The sequence below is a fragment of the Boleophthalmus pectinirostris genome, unplaced genomic scaffold (assembly GCF_026225935.1).
Source record: "Boleophthalmus pectinirostris isolate CB_2022bp ecotype Guang Dong unplaced genomic scaffold, ASM2622593v1 HiC_scaffold_18, whole genome shotgun sequence".
NCBI lineage: Eukaryota > Metazoa > Chordata > Actinopteri > Gobiiformes > Gobiidae > Boleophthalmus > Boleophthalmus pectinirostris.
Genome location: NW_026571133.1, coordinates 24,935,011 through 24,950,827, shown reverse-complemented (window position 1 = coordinate 24,950,827; position 15,817 = coordinate 24,935,011). Strand labels below are relative to the sequence as shown.

The window sequence follows — 15,817 nt, the reverse complement described above, 5'->3', positions numbered from 1 at the left end:
ATTTATTGTTTAGACCAGTGTGAGTGGTTGAAGCTGTATGATCAAAAATTGCCCTTACCGAAAACAACCACAGTGGCAGTGACGCTCCTCCTCTTCGCCACAATGTTGCTGGCCATACACGTGTAGTTCCCTGAATCTGAGAGCCGTGCCTCTGTTATGATGAGGTTATGGTCCCCTCGAGTATTTATCACTCCATCAGAGCTTATGGGTTCATCATTTTTCAGCCATTCCACCTTTAAAAATATACAATTCTTAAACATGTGGCACAAACAAAAATCCATCTTACACACATTATATCTACAGTTGTTTGCATTTCATTACAAAGTCACAAAGACTGTTCACATTGTTGCATAAAGGTGTTTATTTATACACAATTACAATTAAGTAAGTAATATTTGTATTATATAAAGTACTGCCGCTGCTGCTGTTACTACTAAAAGACAAACCAAATGCTCAATTTGATCATATTTGTCCAACTCAAAAAAAAATAAAAAATAAGCAATACAAAAATTAACCTCATTAAAATATATTAAAATAAATAAACACAGAATACCACACAACCAGACTTAAAACACTCATTGTTGCTACAGTTATCACTTTTTTGTATCATTAGACAGAAAAAAACTTGTGGTAACTTGTGGTACTCTGTAAAATGACTTTTACAAATATGTTCTTAGACAATTGAGCACCAGTTAATTTGTTTACTGAAATGTTTCATTTGATCAACAAAAATTAAAAAGCAACACAAAACATTTTTTTTTAAATAAGACAAACGTATTTCAGAAGATATAAAGGGCGAACATTATCAGAGGTCTGTCAAGCAAAAATGTGACTGACAATCTATTGTGTGGAGCATATTGCATTAGTCAGGTCACCTCTTCATTTGCGAGTCATTCAGCGTGTGCAGCAGAAGAAAGTAATAAGGAATTACAAACTAAAGGACGCTGTGTTGATGCTCCCTTCTCTGCATGGCTGCTCCTATAAATTGCTATTAATGTGCCACTGGCTTGAGCTTTTCATTGAGAGAGACGAGCTGGGCGCTTGGGAGAGAGCTTTGATTTATGACAGTGTATTTGAGGATTAAAAACTCCGCCCAGTTCGAAGTGTGTGCATGTGTGTGAATGCTTCCAGACTGACTGCATTTGCCAAGGGAATAGAACTGCAGCCAACAAACTCAAAAGATTGCTTTGCTCTTTTCAAGCAATCTGTGAAAGAAAAATGAGCAGCAAAATCAATAAATCAAGAATCATGTTGTCATTGGTATTTTCTCTACAGTTTTGATGGCCAGAGTCTTTCATCACGTGGCTCTAATTGAACGTCTTATCATTGGGTGTCACTGGCTTTACACAAACCAATAAACATGAGCTGAATTCTTGGCACTTCTTTTAGATTTTGCCATTCAGTTTCACACCTTCATTAGCTCACCAGGACTTTGTTGCTGTGTACACAATATTTTCCAATCTCCACAGGTGCCATATCAATGCTGTTGACTGTGAAGAAAGCCAGTTGATGCTTTCATGTACTACAAGAATGAACACATGTTTGAGTCTTTGAAAACTCATTTCAAGTTTATTTTATTTGAAGCACACAGAGCTCTTACTTTCAATAATGCAATGTCTCTGCAAGCCCCCTTTCTCTCCAATGTTGCTGAAAAGCAGGTCCAAGCCTCCTTCTCCTCCAGGCTATACTTCAGTAAAACACTCCAAGTTGGCTTCCATGGACAGGCTTGAGTCTCGAGTCCAGATTACTTCATGCTAGTTGTCAGCATGAGCATATGAACCCCATCCACTGCTCAGTGTTTTGTCTTCACATTCAACAACAAATGCAGTAAAAATGGGCTTTTCATTCACTCGAGTCACCATACCTCACTCAAAGCTTCTGTTTCCTAACATCACCACAAGCTGCCACAGTGAGACAATCTACACACTTTAGTAGACCAGGCAGATGCCGATTTAAAAAGGTTTGGTAATAGTAAGCCTAGTATTAGAAACATCTGTACAAACATCTGTACTTATTAAATCTTTTTTGGTTGTTTAAAGGTACAGTCATAGATCGTATGAATGAATGGACAGAGCTAACACACTAGCCACAGCATTCCAAAAGGAAGTGTGCCAGGAGGCTCTTCCGGTTCCTTCTGACCCTGGTTTCAATTGACTTACATTGGGATCTTATTGCCCCTCTCTCTGTAACTGCTGCTGTAAGCTTCGTCATTTTGGTCTTAAAATTTAACCTTTGAATAACAGACCAATCAGATGTCTTCATTCCCCGAAGTTGCTCTTGCTAGCGTTAGCGACAGGTTTGATTGACAGCTAGTGCGTCTCATTGCTAAGTAAGTCCCCCTCCCGTTTTCCAGTGAGAAGGGCAGGCACATTCAATGACCTCAATCATGATTAGCTCTTGTGGTTTCTATGATACTTTTGGTTGCGGAAATGCAACCGCTGTAAGCGTTAGCATTGGGAGCTTCATTTGAATGGGCCTGAACGCTATGGGTGACGTCACACTCGCTTAGTCCACTTTTTTATACAGTCTATGGGTACAATATGTAACTTTCTGGAGGTGGCACATCACCTGCATGTACATTTATGCAGTTGATTTATACAGTATGGCATAAAACATAAGGGGCCCTATTTTAGGGTGACCAAACGTCCGTTTTTCCCTGGACATGCTCGTTTTTTGCGTCCTGTCCTGGGCGTGATGGAAATGTCCGGGTTTTCATGACGTTCATTGAGGCCATTAAATGGAGTGGCTCTCGTAGCTCTCTGTGCACTCAGAAGGAGCATGCAGACACAAACAGTCGGTCAGTCTGCAACATGCCAAAGCTCAAATGCGCATTTAACAATGACTTGTACAAGAAATTCTCCGTTTTCCATCCCGGTTGGGACAAGTGGGAGGCCATGTGCACAGGTTGCGAGATGAGAGTAGCTCACTGTCGAGGCCCCACCCCCGGTAAGGTATCAGGGTTTTCACAAACGGAAATATAGTCACCCTACCCTATCTTGCCCCCGATATTAACGCTAGAGCCAGTGAAAACAAGAGGGCAGCTTTAAACAGTAGAGGTGCCAGGATTCCAAAATTTTGTCCTGGGCCCACAGTTCGCTCCCTCCTCTCCCGTTTCTCCCACCTGAGGTACGAGTTTCCACTGCTGCTACTGCTGATTGCTTGAATTCTCGTCTGACTGGTGTCCACTGCATTTGGTCCCAAATTATGGAATACGTTTACTGTCATGTAAATGTTTCTGATTTTATCACTTTGTGCATGGACATGGGTTAAACCATGAACACATAGGGAAGGAGGTTCATGGATCTATTACAGACAGAGTAAGAAAACACATTTTAGGACAGTGCTGTAAACAGCCTCATGTGAATGAGCAGCTTTTGTATTAATAATGCTGCAGGAGGGCATCTGGACGGCGCACGAATATTCCGGACAGCACACGAACATGTGAATGTTATGCATTTATCATATTTTTAAAACTAAAAGAAAGGCTTTTTATACCTTAAATATGTTACATATAATGTGTGTCTGTGGACCAGTTTGATATTTATTTTTACAATTCTGGCAATTCAGTGAACACGCCACACTCCACTTCACCTGATATTTTGGCACAGCACACCTCTTGTTTAGAGCTCCAAGCCCTACATTTAGCAGCTTTATATATATATATATATATATATATATATATATATATACACACACACACACACACACACACACGCACACACACACCGAGTAATCGATAGATACAGTTGAATTGCAAATTGTAATTGACTCTGACGCCTTGAAGATCTCTTTTATTTTCATCTTCTTTATGTTTTCCCACTTAACAATAAGTGCAATGTTACTGACAGCACACAGAGCAGCGACACAGTTAATGAAGAGACCTGTGACTTTCTGAACAAGTGTTAGCTCAGGTGGGATTTGTCATTTTGTTCTTTTACTGAATATAGTCCCAACAGTATTGCTTCCCAGTCTGATTGTCTGTAAAGGTCGTGTTAATTAAACAAGATGAAGCTATTGGAAACTAGCTGTTTCTTAAAGCCTTTAGACAAAACATTACGTTTTACAAACCACAAACTTATTGTTAGTCAGTGCTTTAAATGCTGGTCACACATTTCCAAATCTAATTTATGTTAACAATTCATAAAGGGTTTCAATTTAAATCAGTTGTGATATTGGTATAGGATAAGAGCATATTATACAGAAGATAATGCAACTAAGAACTTAAGTCATTATTATAATATAATAATGTCTTACATTTGTATAATAATATATGATTATATAATCATATAATCTGTAGGCTACTGCACTGAAAGCCTGATTCAGATGATACCAAATGTGATGAATATTGAGCTTTTGTTGTGCCAATTATATGAAGAGGAAAGGTCCTGTCATGGTTTACAACCTGACAAAACACCCACTAAGGCCTGTTAAATTAATACATTACTTATTTCTTAATGTTATGAAAAGAAATATATCTTTAATCTGAATTTTCTTTTGATTAATATTTGTCCTTCCACCCATATTTCCTCCATTGTGTGTAGTACATAGATCAGGAGTTGTGTGATATTCATTCAGTATACTCTTTAGAGAAAGAGTATGCTGAGGCTGATGAGGAGGCGGAGACCAGAGCAACATGAACATGTATGATAAAACAGTGCCGGGGAGGCCTACTAACTCACTTACTTAATTGGCAAATTTGTTCCACTTAAATAGCAACAGCTATAGTCAGAACACATGGCCCCAGTCTGTGGTGACCAGTACAAAAAATAAGGCTATACACTTCATAAATAAACAATGTGGGAAAAATGGCAATTACCATGACAGAAACTGAGGACTTTTTTCTGTTTTTTATGTAATCCCAATTTCACAATGACAAATACTGGGCATTATTTGTCTAAACTGTCAAATAAAAAGCCAGTTAAATAGGCCCTGTGCATGCAATGAGAAACAACAAATACATAATAAATACACATTAGTGGAAATGTTTAAATTGAACTTTTTTGAATTCATTAAGGGTGATTAACTTATTATAATGCCTTGGTGGGAGGGCTAATGATCTCGGAATGTCTATCGTTTATGGTTTATTTAGCCACTCGTGTTCAATTCATTTCTCTCGGCAGTGGGCTTGGAGAAATGTGATCTGCATTTAGGCTCATTTACATATAAGTGAAGGTGACATCCAGACTGTTACAAAACATTGCAGCAGGTTTTGTTCCATCTGATTTAATTAGAATCATTAACTGCCCTTTTCCTTTTGTGACGGGCTACATGCCTGCACCTTCATGCCTTCTTCTCTGCTGTGTATGGTGTTTTCTCTGCCTTAACAACCACCTCCATTAAATCACATTAAACAAATGAGCCCGCCAATTATGACAGTTGAAATTCTGGAGGCGGGCAGTGCCTAGGACCCTTGTCATGTCCTTGCGTTCTCGCTGTACCGTGTCTGGAAATGTTATGTTTATTACTGAATAATTACATTTTAAGTGCTTCAAATGACTTTGGCTATGAGGCTTGGTGATTAATTAGACTCTGTAAAGAATACTTGGGCAGTTAATGTGAATGTAATGATGGTGAAACAGTAGATGGAGGTATTAGAGATTGTTTACCTGTCCATTTGTCTTTCTTAAGAGACAATCCGTAATAGAAATGGTTGACGAGAGCTTTGTTGTTGACATGTTAAGTAGCTAGTAGTGTATTTTAGTCACTGAGTTTTCCCAATTCACAAAGGCAAAGAAAAGCACAAATATTATTCGTTTATACAATACTACAAAAAAAGTAAGCCCAAAGTTATGCAACTAAGTTACATTCTTGAGACAGTAACGAAGTAACAAGTAATGGGTAACTAACTCATTTTTCAAAGAAACTTCCCCAAAGCTGCAGATAACATGGTATCACTGCTGCCATATGTAATAAGGCATTATCATCCAACATAGCATCCCATACCTCTCTATGAGTGGGATGTGGATACCCTGCTCTCTGTGTGGCCTCTGAGAGTAGGAACAGAGCAGTGACATTAGGGCATTTTACGTGGTAATATATCAGCAACATTCACCTTGAAACAACATGAAAGTTATGTATTTCATTTGCAGCTAATCTGTGAACTGTTAAATGTTTTTAAGACAAATATCAATATGTAGTATGTGCACAACTGAAACAAACCTCCATTTAATAACAAGCAAGGATCAAAAGAAAACTCTGCAGTGTGTCCTCAATTCCTAAAAGGCAAAGCTTGAGTGGCTTTCTGAGTCAATTTTCACACTTGTGCATACAAAAATGGGTTTAACCCACAGTCCCCAAAACAGACACATTCCCAACTCTGGGTGATAGGATTTAGCCATACCAGGGGGAGCAGAATCTGTCCCTACATTATTTACCATTACCATTCTCTTTGTTAGCTGCAGTCACATTAATGAATGCATGAGGACTTGCCTATTTGATGACCACAATGCATGGGGGAGACTTGCGGTACACCGATGCTCCATTTGTGTGAACTGAATCATTCATCATACACACCACTCACACAAAAAAGCACACAAAAACGGTTTTATATGCTTTGGTGTGTGATAGCTATAGCCATAGTCATCTCCAGGAAGAAAAGAGGGGATCAGCAGCCAAAAACTATTGGAGCACTTTTCTCTCTTCTTTTTGCCAGCTCTGTCTTATATACAGTCTATTTTGCCTACAATTATACCACCTCAACAACAAAACCTCAGCTTGGATTATGTACTGAGCCCAGAAGTCTGCACTGGTGAATGAGCTACATTTTAATGAATGAATTTCTTGCAGTTGGAAGAAGTTTGACACAAGAGACTGAACTCTGGCTCAACCGTCTTTAAACAAATACAACCGATTTATTTTAATTATAAAAGGGTATAGATGTGAAGTAGTAGTGCAGACTAATTTTAATACAGATACCACCTATATTTACTATAGTAAAGAAACACTATTAATACCAATATTACAAGGCCACAGTGCCCATAGATAGACCTGAAATAAACTATATTTTTCACTTCCCATTCACTATTTCCACAGCTTTTGAGTTGTTGCTATGTGGATAACAATGGGGGGGGGGTCATCAGCTTTTCTTCCTCTCACTTCCATGCTCAGGCCCTAATGAAGAAGGTAAGGAGGGGAAAGCTATACTATATTGTATGCACTGGAAAATTTGCTAAATTGAAAATACAGCAGAAAGGCCCTATTTTTACAAAGCACAAACTTATACTAATCCATGATTTCTTCCAGACTTTGCATAATTTAAATGGTTTCATATTTGTCCACAGTGATTTTAATATCTGAAAAAAATATATTTTTCTGCTTTGGCTGTATAGTGATTTTGTATATAGGCTATATAAGATATTTACATGTTACATTTGGTCACAGAGAATGCTTTTAAGTAAATGCAGAGGTGCAGATGCTGAGGCTGACAGCCTTTGATATTGATGCATGTGCCTGGTGAGCCTCCACATGAAGCTGCAACATCAGAGTACCACACTCACATGCGAACTGCACTCAGGGACACTCAGCCTCATTTTATGGTGAAAATCTAAACAGCCTGACAGCTCCTCTCAAACAAAAATCTATGCCATGGAGAGGAGCCAGTCATGGCAAAAGTGAAAAATATACATGACAAGTAAACAAGTCCTATCTGCACAGACATTTACAAACCACTAGACGAAGAAGCATCGTTATTTGCGGAAACTAACTCCCAGTATATAGCAACTTCAAGTAGTGAAAGCAATGCAACTGCAACTAAAGAGGTGACATTTTCAGCTCATTAACAGCCTCTCTGGCATATTTCATACTGACTCTGTGTTTTTGAGTCTGACATCCTCACACTGCTCCACAGAAGCACAGTTTGTAAACCTGATGGTGGCTGTTCTTTAAAGTCTGAGACGAGAGAAGAAGAGCTCACCTCAGCCGCGGGCACTCCCTCTGGGGGCCGACAATGCAGCACGATCATCCCATTCAGAGGAACCTCTGAGCCCTGGGGGTCTTGCTCAAAGTTCTTTCTCAGGTCTAGACAGGTAAAATAGAGGGTCAGTACAAAACATATGTGGGTAAGGTTTGGATCCACTTCCAAGAACTGAGATACAAAACAAAGTAAACTGATTAAACCTAATGTGGGTGGGTGTGGATATGTTGACAGGTATTTAACACAGTATACACACTGAATTAATAGGGACCGGACTCCCTTGTGGAGACAAAAATCAGGTCCCATGATTAGATTTATACACACACACACATATATATATAAACATAAACATTATTCTTATATCAGCAACATAGGCTGTCAAAAAACAATAGGTCTAGGTTAAAGGTTAGGTTAAAGTTAGGCAAGTTGTATGTAAATCCAACATGTGTTTATGAACATTCACAATTTCTTTTTTTCTTTTTTTTCAGAACCTTGCTGTTTTGCTCCTTCAAACAAACACAATAAGCATACATAAAAGGGCCCCATGACAAAGCTAGACTAATACAAAGTACAATGGGTCAAAAGTGTCAGGTGATGAAAAAGCAGCTCTTACAGGCAATGCGGACAGTTGCCTTGCGGCTCTTGGAGGTTCCCAAGTGGCTCCAGGCCACACACAGACACCAGTAATCCTCTGGACCATGGAAGTCCTCCACCTGCTGCCGTGACACATTGATCATCACCTCGCGGATCTTCAGGCCTGCACAGAGACAAAACAGTGACAAAATTACATATAACTGAAGGTTTCTGTCAGGTTGAATTTGTGGCACATAATACTATAATTTGAACTGCTTTTACATCATGTGAGTATGACACTTCCTATGCAAAGTGAAATGGAATATTTAATCCCATCTCCTCCAAAGTTGCATCCAAGTCAAATAGTAGCTTGGCTTAACCTGAATGGGTAATAATTTCTGGCATTCTTTTAATTCATAGAAAAACAGATAACAACAAAAAAATAATAATAATAACAAGCAATATATAATACACTGACACACAAAATACCTCAAGAACCTCATCACATGGGTGCAGCTATTGTAAAGTCTATGAGATTCAAATTGTAATTAAACAAACTCACAAGCTTCCCATGGCACCAACACAGAGAGGAGAAGACTGTAATATTAACATTTACAAGAACATAATGAAAGACTGCAATCCTCTTCTAAGTAATACTTATGACTTAAGCGATATGTTTTCATCAAGTGGAAAAAATATGCTTTGAGTTAAGCTCTTCAGTGTAAGAAGTCTGCGTAAACAAAGTAATCACCTTCATAATGAAGCTTGTAGGAGCTTGTAGAGAAAGATCTTTGCTTATTCTCTTTTGGGGTTTGGAGTCTTCCAAGAACTGACTTTATTAAATGTAATATAAAGTTACTTTCAGAGGACCGCGTGGCTTCACCAACCACCACCTATGACACAATTTTCATACAGGCTTGAATTATGCAAGTTGGAGCTGTAATAGAATACCTTATCTTGTGGTTATTAGACAATTACAGCCATTGTCACCCAATCAGACAAGCAATTGGTAGCTAATTACTCTACTGCCAAGATGCCTCTGCTTATAAAGGTCCAGCAATCATTACAATCAAAAAGCAGTAGTTCAGAGACATTTTATTTTTTTAAATGTTCCAGAATCCCTGGAGATCAGCTGTGTGATCGGTGGCCTCATAGTTGGGACTTCACAAAACTAAACACATACAAAGCACTGGAAGAACCTGAAATGATCATGGGACTAAATAAACGGTTGTTGTACTAATATGGCTATATAGATCAATAGCATGCAGGCATTTGAGGACAACACAGAACAAGAGCTAAATGCAAATCATTGGACTGCTCTTGCCCGTTTCCTCGCTTTTCTCTATCTGGCAGTGCATCTGTGTGATTTTTATTCAGTCTGGCCCTTTGTCCCATCTTGGCCAGTCTACAATGCTGGCCTTGGGGGTCGGACTTGTGCCAGGTACTTGTGGCTCCTGATCCAAGCACGGCTAAGCTCAGTTTGGAATCGTCTATAGCTCTGATCTGAGGATGTCCATTTCCTGCTGCAAAAAGGCAAATTTTGCTTTAAGTCTGAGTTACTGGTGGAATCCTGATAGCGAGGCGTCTGGGTGCGTGGTGGGCGACAGAGTGTAGGCTGAGGTGGATGGATATAGCTGGCTGTCTGATATGCGCTGTGCTTGGGGGAAATGTTTGTGTGATGTGACATTGCAGCATGCAACCCAAGCATGTGGAGGCAGTGAGGGCTGGCTCAGGGCCAGACACAGACAGACCCTGCTAGACAAGCGGAACATGCTTCTAGCAACATCTTCGCTCTGGTCCCAGCTGTGTGCGTCAACCTTAATCCTTGGACCAAAGGGACCCATTACGCTATGCCTGAAAAAATATGATCAAAAGTCAGACATTAACTGCACGTAGTCCTCAGTCATGCTATTCCAATGGGAGTTTTGTTTATGTTTATGAAGAAAGCACTATTTTGCTGGAGCCCAGAGACCATGACCTGTATAGTTTTTATTATCTAACCAGACAGCATGTTATAGAACACAGAGGTCTACCTTTTCATTCTTCTTTTATATGGTTCAACCATTTTTATGGGTTTCAGTCATATGACACTGTGTTTTGGAGTTTTCTTGCAGCCTTTTTTGGACACCTAATTTATTTAACACAGCAATAAAGATGCTACACTGTTTACTAACTGATTGCTGTTACTAGAAACTTGTAAACAAGTTAACATAGGGCCAAGCATGTTACCTGAAACAAAGTGTTCACTGCACAGTCTGGAATGAACTGTGGAAGTCACCTGATCCCTACTGATGGCTTTAATCGATTTCTGAATATGGTCTTTGGGGATATATATATATATATATAAAGCTCCTTTCTTGTAGACACTTGGTGTTGGTACCATCCAAAGTGCCAAAGTGCAGCAAGCAGGCGGCATAGCTGTTTCATGACAGTACCAACAAATGTGGAACATCACTTCGAACCATAGACTGAACAAAGAAGTGGACTAAGGGAGTGTGACATCACCTATCGCATTCGGCTCCTCTCAAATGAAGCTCACAATGCTGGTGGTTACAGGGGTAAATATGGAGCCAAGTACCATATTAGGAATAGGAATGCACCAGGATCATATAGAGCAGGTTAATATAAACATTTGAAAACCAAAATGATGAGGCTCACTGCAGCAGTTACAGAGAGAGGGGTTACAGTTTCTCAATGTAAAGTCAATTGAAAATAGAGTTGAAAGAGCTGGAAGTGCCCCCATGAACACTTCCTATTTAGAACGTGGCGACTAACACAGGCTATTGTTAATTTATAAATGCAGTCTATGTTTCATACCCATCAATAGCTACTGCTGTGAAAAAAAAGTTACTGCTGAAGGATTAGTTAATTTCAGGTTGTTTTGTAAAGTTGTTTCTCACTTCCCCTATGTATTCAAAACTAATTAATCACCACAATGAATGTATATATTCTTTCCACCACTCTCCAGTTAGGAGTTTTGCCATGATGGTAAAGCAAAATCCATATAAAGTGGACTTCCTGATTATTAGACAATACAGTGTTTTATAATTAGGCTAGATGAAGACAGTACACAACAGCCATATTTTAACCTCAAGAGCTGCTTATATAATATATCTCACAATATATAAAACAAAATGTACTCAAATACATTGTAAAAAAAATGAGGTATAGGCCCTTAAAGCATGTTGTCAACAAATAAGATAATAATAAAAATCCATATTTATACTTCAATAGGTATTGTCATTGTTTTGGGCATATTTTTATTGGTCATCAGTAATGCACAGTGCTGTATGAAACACTCACTGCTACTGATATATCAGTTCTAGTGACAAACCATTGACAAGCGTGGGTTTATGATAAGCTCTAGAATTCCAACCGGACACCAACATTGTAACTTAACTCATAAAAGTGTTGGCAAAATAGATCCTCTTCAAATACTTGGTGTGATGGTGAGAGACTATGTGGCTTCTCACTATCCCCTCACTGGGCCCCACCTTGCTCTTTTTGTCCTGAATGCCGCCCGGGCAGATGGTATCTTTGGTCCAGTCCGTATCATAATACACAACACTGGAGTGGCTCTTTGACAGCACATCAGCAGGAATAGATATCCATATACTTCCCCTACCCACCTACCATTCACTCCCTATCTCCTCATCTCCCAAATCTGCAGCTGCTGCTCTCCTCTCATTCACCACACAGGCACCCACATATCTGTTTGCAGCCTCTATTTCACTCTCTCATTGCACTGTCTCTTCATTTTTCTTATGTCGTCCCGGTCCCATTCGCCCTGTTATCTCTTTATCAGGGTATCATCCTTTCAGTCCCAGTGTATAGGCACAGATATCCCCACTGTTCCTCCTTCCTATCCTCTGCTCTTCTTTCACCCTGTCCTTCAGCAATCCCACTTGTGTCAGTTATTTTCATCTTCTACCCTTCATCACCAAGGAGATGATTTGTAATTTAAATATAAATAAAGTCACTTTGTGGACCAAGACATAACAACAGAAATAACACATTAAACTATATTAAATTAATTTAAAAGCCTATGTAATTCACTGTATGTGTTCCGTGAAGATCAAATTACAAATGACAAAGCATTGATGTTTACTAATTTAATGTTGTGTTTAAAATATCTAAGTTTCTGCTTTTAGATACACACTACAGAATTTCCATAGAGCTGGGATTTTGGCACATCTGTTGCCCCAATCTTTGTTCTAACACCAATGGAGTATTTGGATTTTTGTTTCAGGATAGCCCCCAGACAGGTTATACAATGTTTCAAGGCCATTGAAAACAGTATGTGGGTGTTTGGACACAGATTTGATTTCAGCTGATATCTCAGTATATAAGGTGGAGTTTGCTTTTAAACATAAAATGTTATTGTTTTAGGTAGTAGCTCATATACAACTGAAAGGAGGACACACGTATTCAAGACAAATCCAGTGTTGACTGAAAAAAACAAAACAAAAAATGTAGCACAGATCAGATCCCAAAGTTAAAGAAAGGTATTCCTGTTAAATTTTATGCTAAAATATTATCATTCATTTTTGTAATGAATGAAAAATGAAGTAAAGTAGACCTTAATGTACATTTCTTGTAGGTTCTTACACAAAACTGTCCGTCATTAGCATAATTTACTATATTTAAACTTTTTTTTTTGTTTAATTATGGACAATGGGGAAAGTTTCCTATTAATACTATAATGTGCAATTGTGTTTTGTGAGCCAAAATGAGATATTCACAGAGGCACAAGGTTTACCATAGGCAGTGGTTTGACACACCGGTATTTTTACACCCAGAGCAGCACAAGGTGAAGAGAGGCACAGGCAGATGGTGGATTTATTTAAATAAAGCAGCACAAAACAAACTATTGGTATTTTGGTGAAGGCAGGGGTCTCAGACATGCTCTGAATATAAATGAGGGTTTGTTTATATAATAACTAACTTTCACAGCAGAGAATGATTGGACTTAATGTAACGTAGCCTAAAAAACAGAAACAACAAGCAGCAGATAAATGTTTACAGTGATCTTTCCTTCTTAAAAAGTCAAAGGGATATGAACATTTTCATTACCCTATCCATGAGTTTCAGAGGTAACAAAAGTTAGGTTCGTTGCCAAAGCCATTCAGCAACAAAATATTCTATATAAAAGGTCATAAGTCCTCAAAATGCAGGAATAGGACCCACAGATATATGGACATTTTACCATTGCTTTTCAGTTTTCTCTCTCTTTTCTCTCTGACTCTATGATCTTACCTAATGTTTTTTTTTTCACCCCAGACATAATTATACAGGCATTCCATTAACCAACCAATGAAAAGTGATTAGTTTATTACCTAATATAAAGGTTTAATTCCAGGCATTTGTCACACATCATTTTTCTGTCAAAACATAAAGCTTATACAAGGACATTGACATGACTCCACTTTAAAATATGTATGCATTGTAAATATTTGATGCTAGGTTGCTAATGACACTTGTACAGCTATGTGTCTCACTTTTCAAGAATCTGTGTGAAACAAATTTTTTTTGACACATTTTGAAGCACATTTTCTTGGTGATGAATTTAAAAAGTTGGGGGACAAGTGTAGTTCTCACTCGCTCATAGTCATGCCATGTTTGTCAGTCTGGAATATTCTTGCTGACAAGATGAGTTGCAGGCATGAAATTTTAAGGCACTACATGAAGAAAAAGGCTCCTTAACTACGATACACCTCTAAGTTATTGGGAAACAACAATATTCATTCAATTGCATGAAATACCTTGTTCTCCAGATTGTCTCCTGCTTGTGGCACAATTGCTGTTGAGGTGTAATGGATATTTTTGCTGTGCTTTTGTGTGTCTTGTTTTGTTTGCTGGAAGGCACAACATGCACTTTGAGAGGGAAAACAACACAATACAAAGCTACAATAAAGTGAAACGTATATATCTCTCCAAAGATAACCTATATGTTTCTTTTGCTCCTGGTCAAACGTTGTTGAGGAGACGTTGTGCATCTAATTCACAGCTTACTGCTTTAATAGCGCCAGTGCCCTGCTCTGGTTCAACCCTGGGGCCAACCCTTCATCTGACTCACTGGGTATTGCTGCTGCCCAGACACAGGCATCACAAGATGGAGCTGAAAGAACAGGGCAGAGTATGAGCACATTATTTAATACACGTGACGCAGAATAGACAGACCTGTGACATAATGTTGTTCTGTAAAATGATGTCCCTGAATTTCAGCACTACAAGGGCAACAGACCATTAAAGTAGTAGTAGTATTAAAGTAATGTAAAATCACCATATTTTAAAGATGCACTGTCTAACTTTACTGGTGTCTGCCACTGTTTGTTCCCATGAAGATGTGTCCCTTTGCTTGAAAGATATAATATTTAGATTTCAATTTTGTAATTGCTATAGCAACAAACACATGAATGAGAAAAGTTGCATACTGCACCTCTAGGTAATAATAGGCAAATCAAACATCAACATAAAGAATAAAGATACTCAAACAGTAGTTATAATAAAATGGATACTGCTGTATCACATCTCTTTGAATCAAAGAATGTCATTTTAAAAAGCCTAATGAAGCCATTACTTCCAACTGAATTCTTTCAGACAAATTTTTCCATTTCACTTTCAAAAGCCATCTCAATTTACCAAAGCAAAAATGAATAAATATGTGATGCAAAATAGGCTCAAACATAAAAAAGAATCATTTACACTGCAGCTCTTTGAAGTGGGCCATGGAGTGGCTGTTTGGACAGAGAATGTATGCCATGTTGAAACACACTTATGCACAAATGATTTGTTAAGCACGAACAGCTTCTGAATACATTTGGTGAGGCTGTTGGACTGTACAATAACATCATGCGTAGGCTGCAGGAGATGGCCACGATACTGTTCTTAAAATCATCAAACTCTGGCAAGTAATTGGGAACGTTTTGTCCCAGCTGGCTCCGTCAGTTGCAGGCAATATATAACTTCATTATCCGTATTAAACAAAAAAGCAACAAACTTTTTGGGGCCATAGAAAATACTGTGCCATCCTCTGTGTCCCCAACATGGCCTCCATACCCCCCTTATTCTAGAAGAAAATGATCAGGAACCAGACAGGCACCGTGCAAGGCAGAGAGAGGCAGTCAAAATACTGGTCCATTGTTAGTTTGCTGGAAATATTGATTGGTTCTGCGTTAAGTGAACCATCAACAGTGTGGCCCTAATGGGAGCCTGGGCAGGAACATAAATATTCACTCTCTACCTCGACCCCTTTCATAAAGTAATTAGAATGAGGTTGTTAGATGTTTACAGCAGAATCACTATGCTATAACAAAAGCTTTGTCTGCACAT

The 15,817-nt window shown here is 38.7% G+C and overlaps 1 protein-coding gene across 1 annotated transcript in view; it reads right to left on the bottom strand.

Moving 5' to 3' along the window:
• LOC110157487 (netrin receptor UNC5D-like) overlaps positions 1 to 15,817 on the bottom strand; it is a 95,486-nt gene that overhangs the window by 19,772 nt on the left and 59,897 nt on the right. The window contains exons 3-5 of the mRNA XM_055153602.1: positions 8,526 to 8,669; positions 7,913 to 8,016; positions 59 to 233 (exon numbers count right to left, since the gene is read on the bottom strand). Coding sequence (XP_055009577.1) covers positions 59 to 233; positions 7,913 to 8,016; positions 8,526 to 8,669 — 423 coding nt within the window. The remainder of the gene's footprint in view (positions 1 to 58; positions 234 to 7,912; positions 8,017 to 8,525; positions 8,670 to 15,817) is intronic.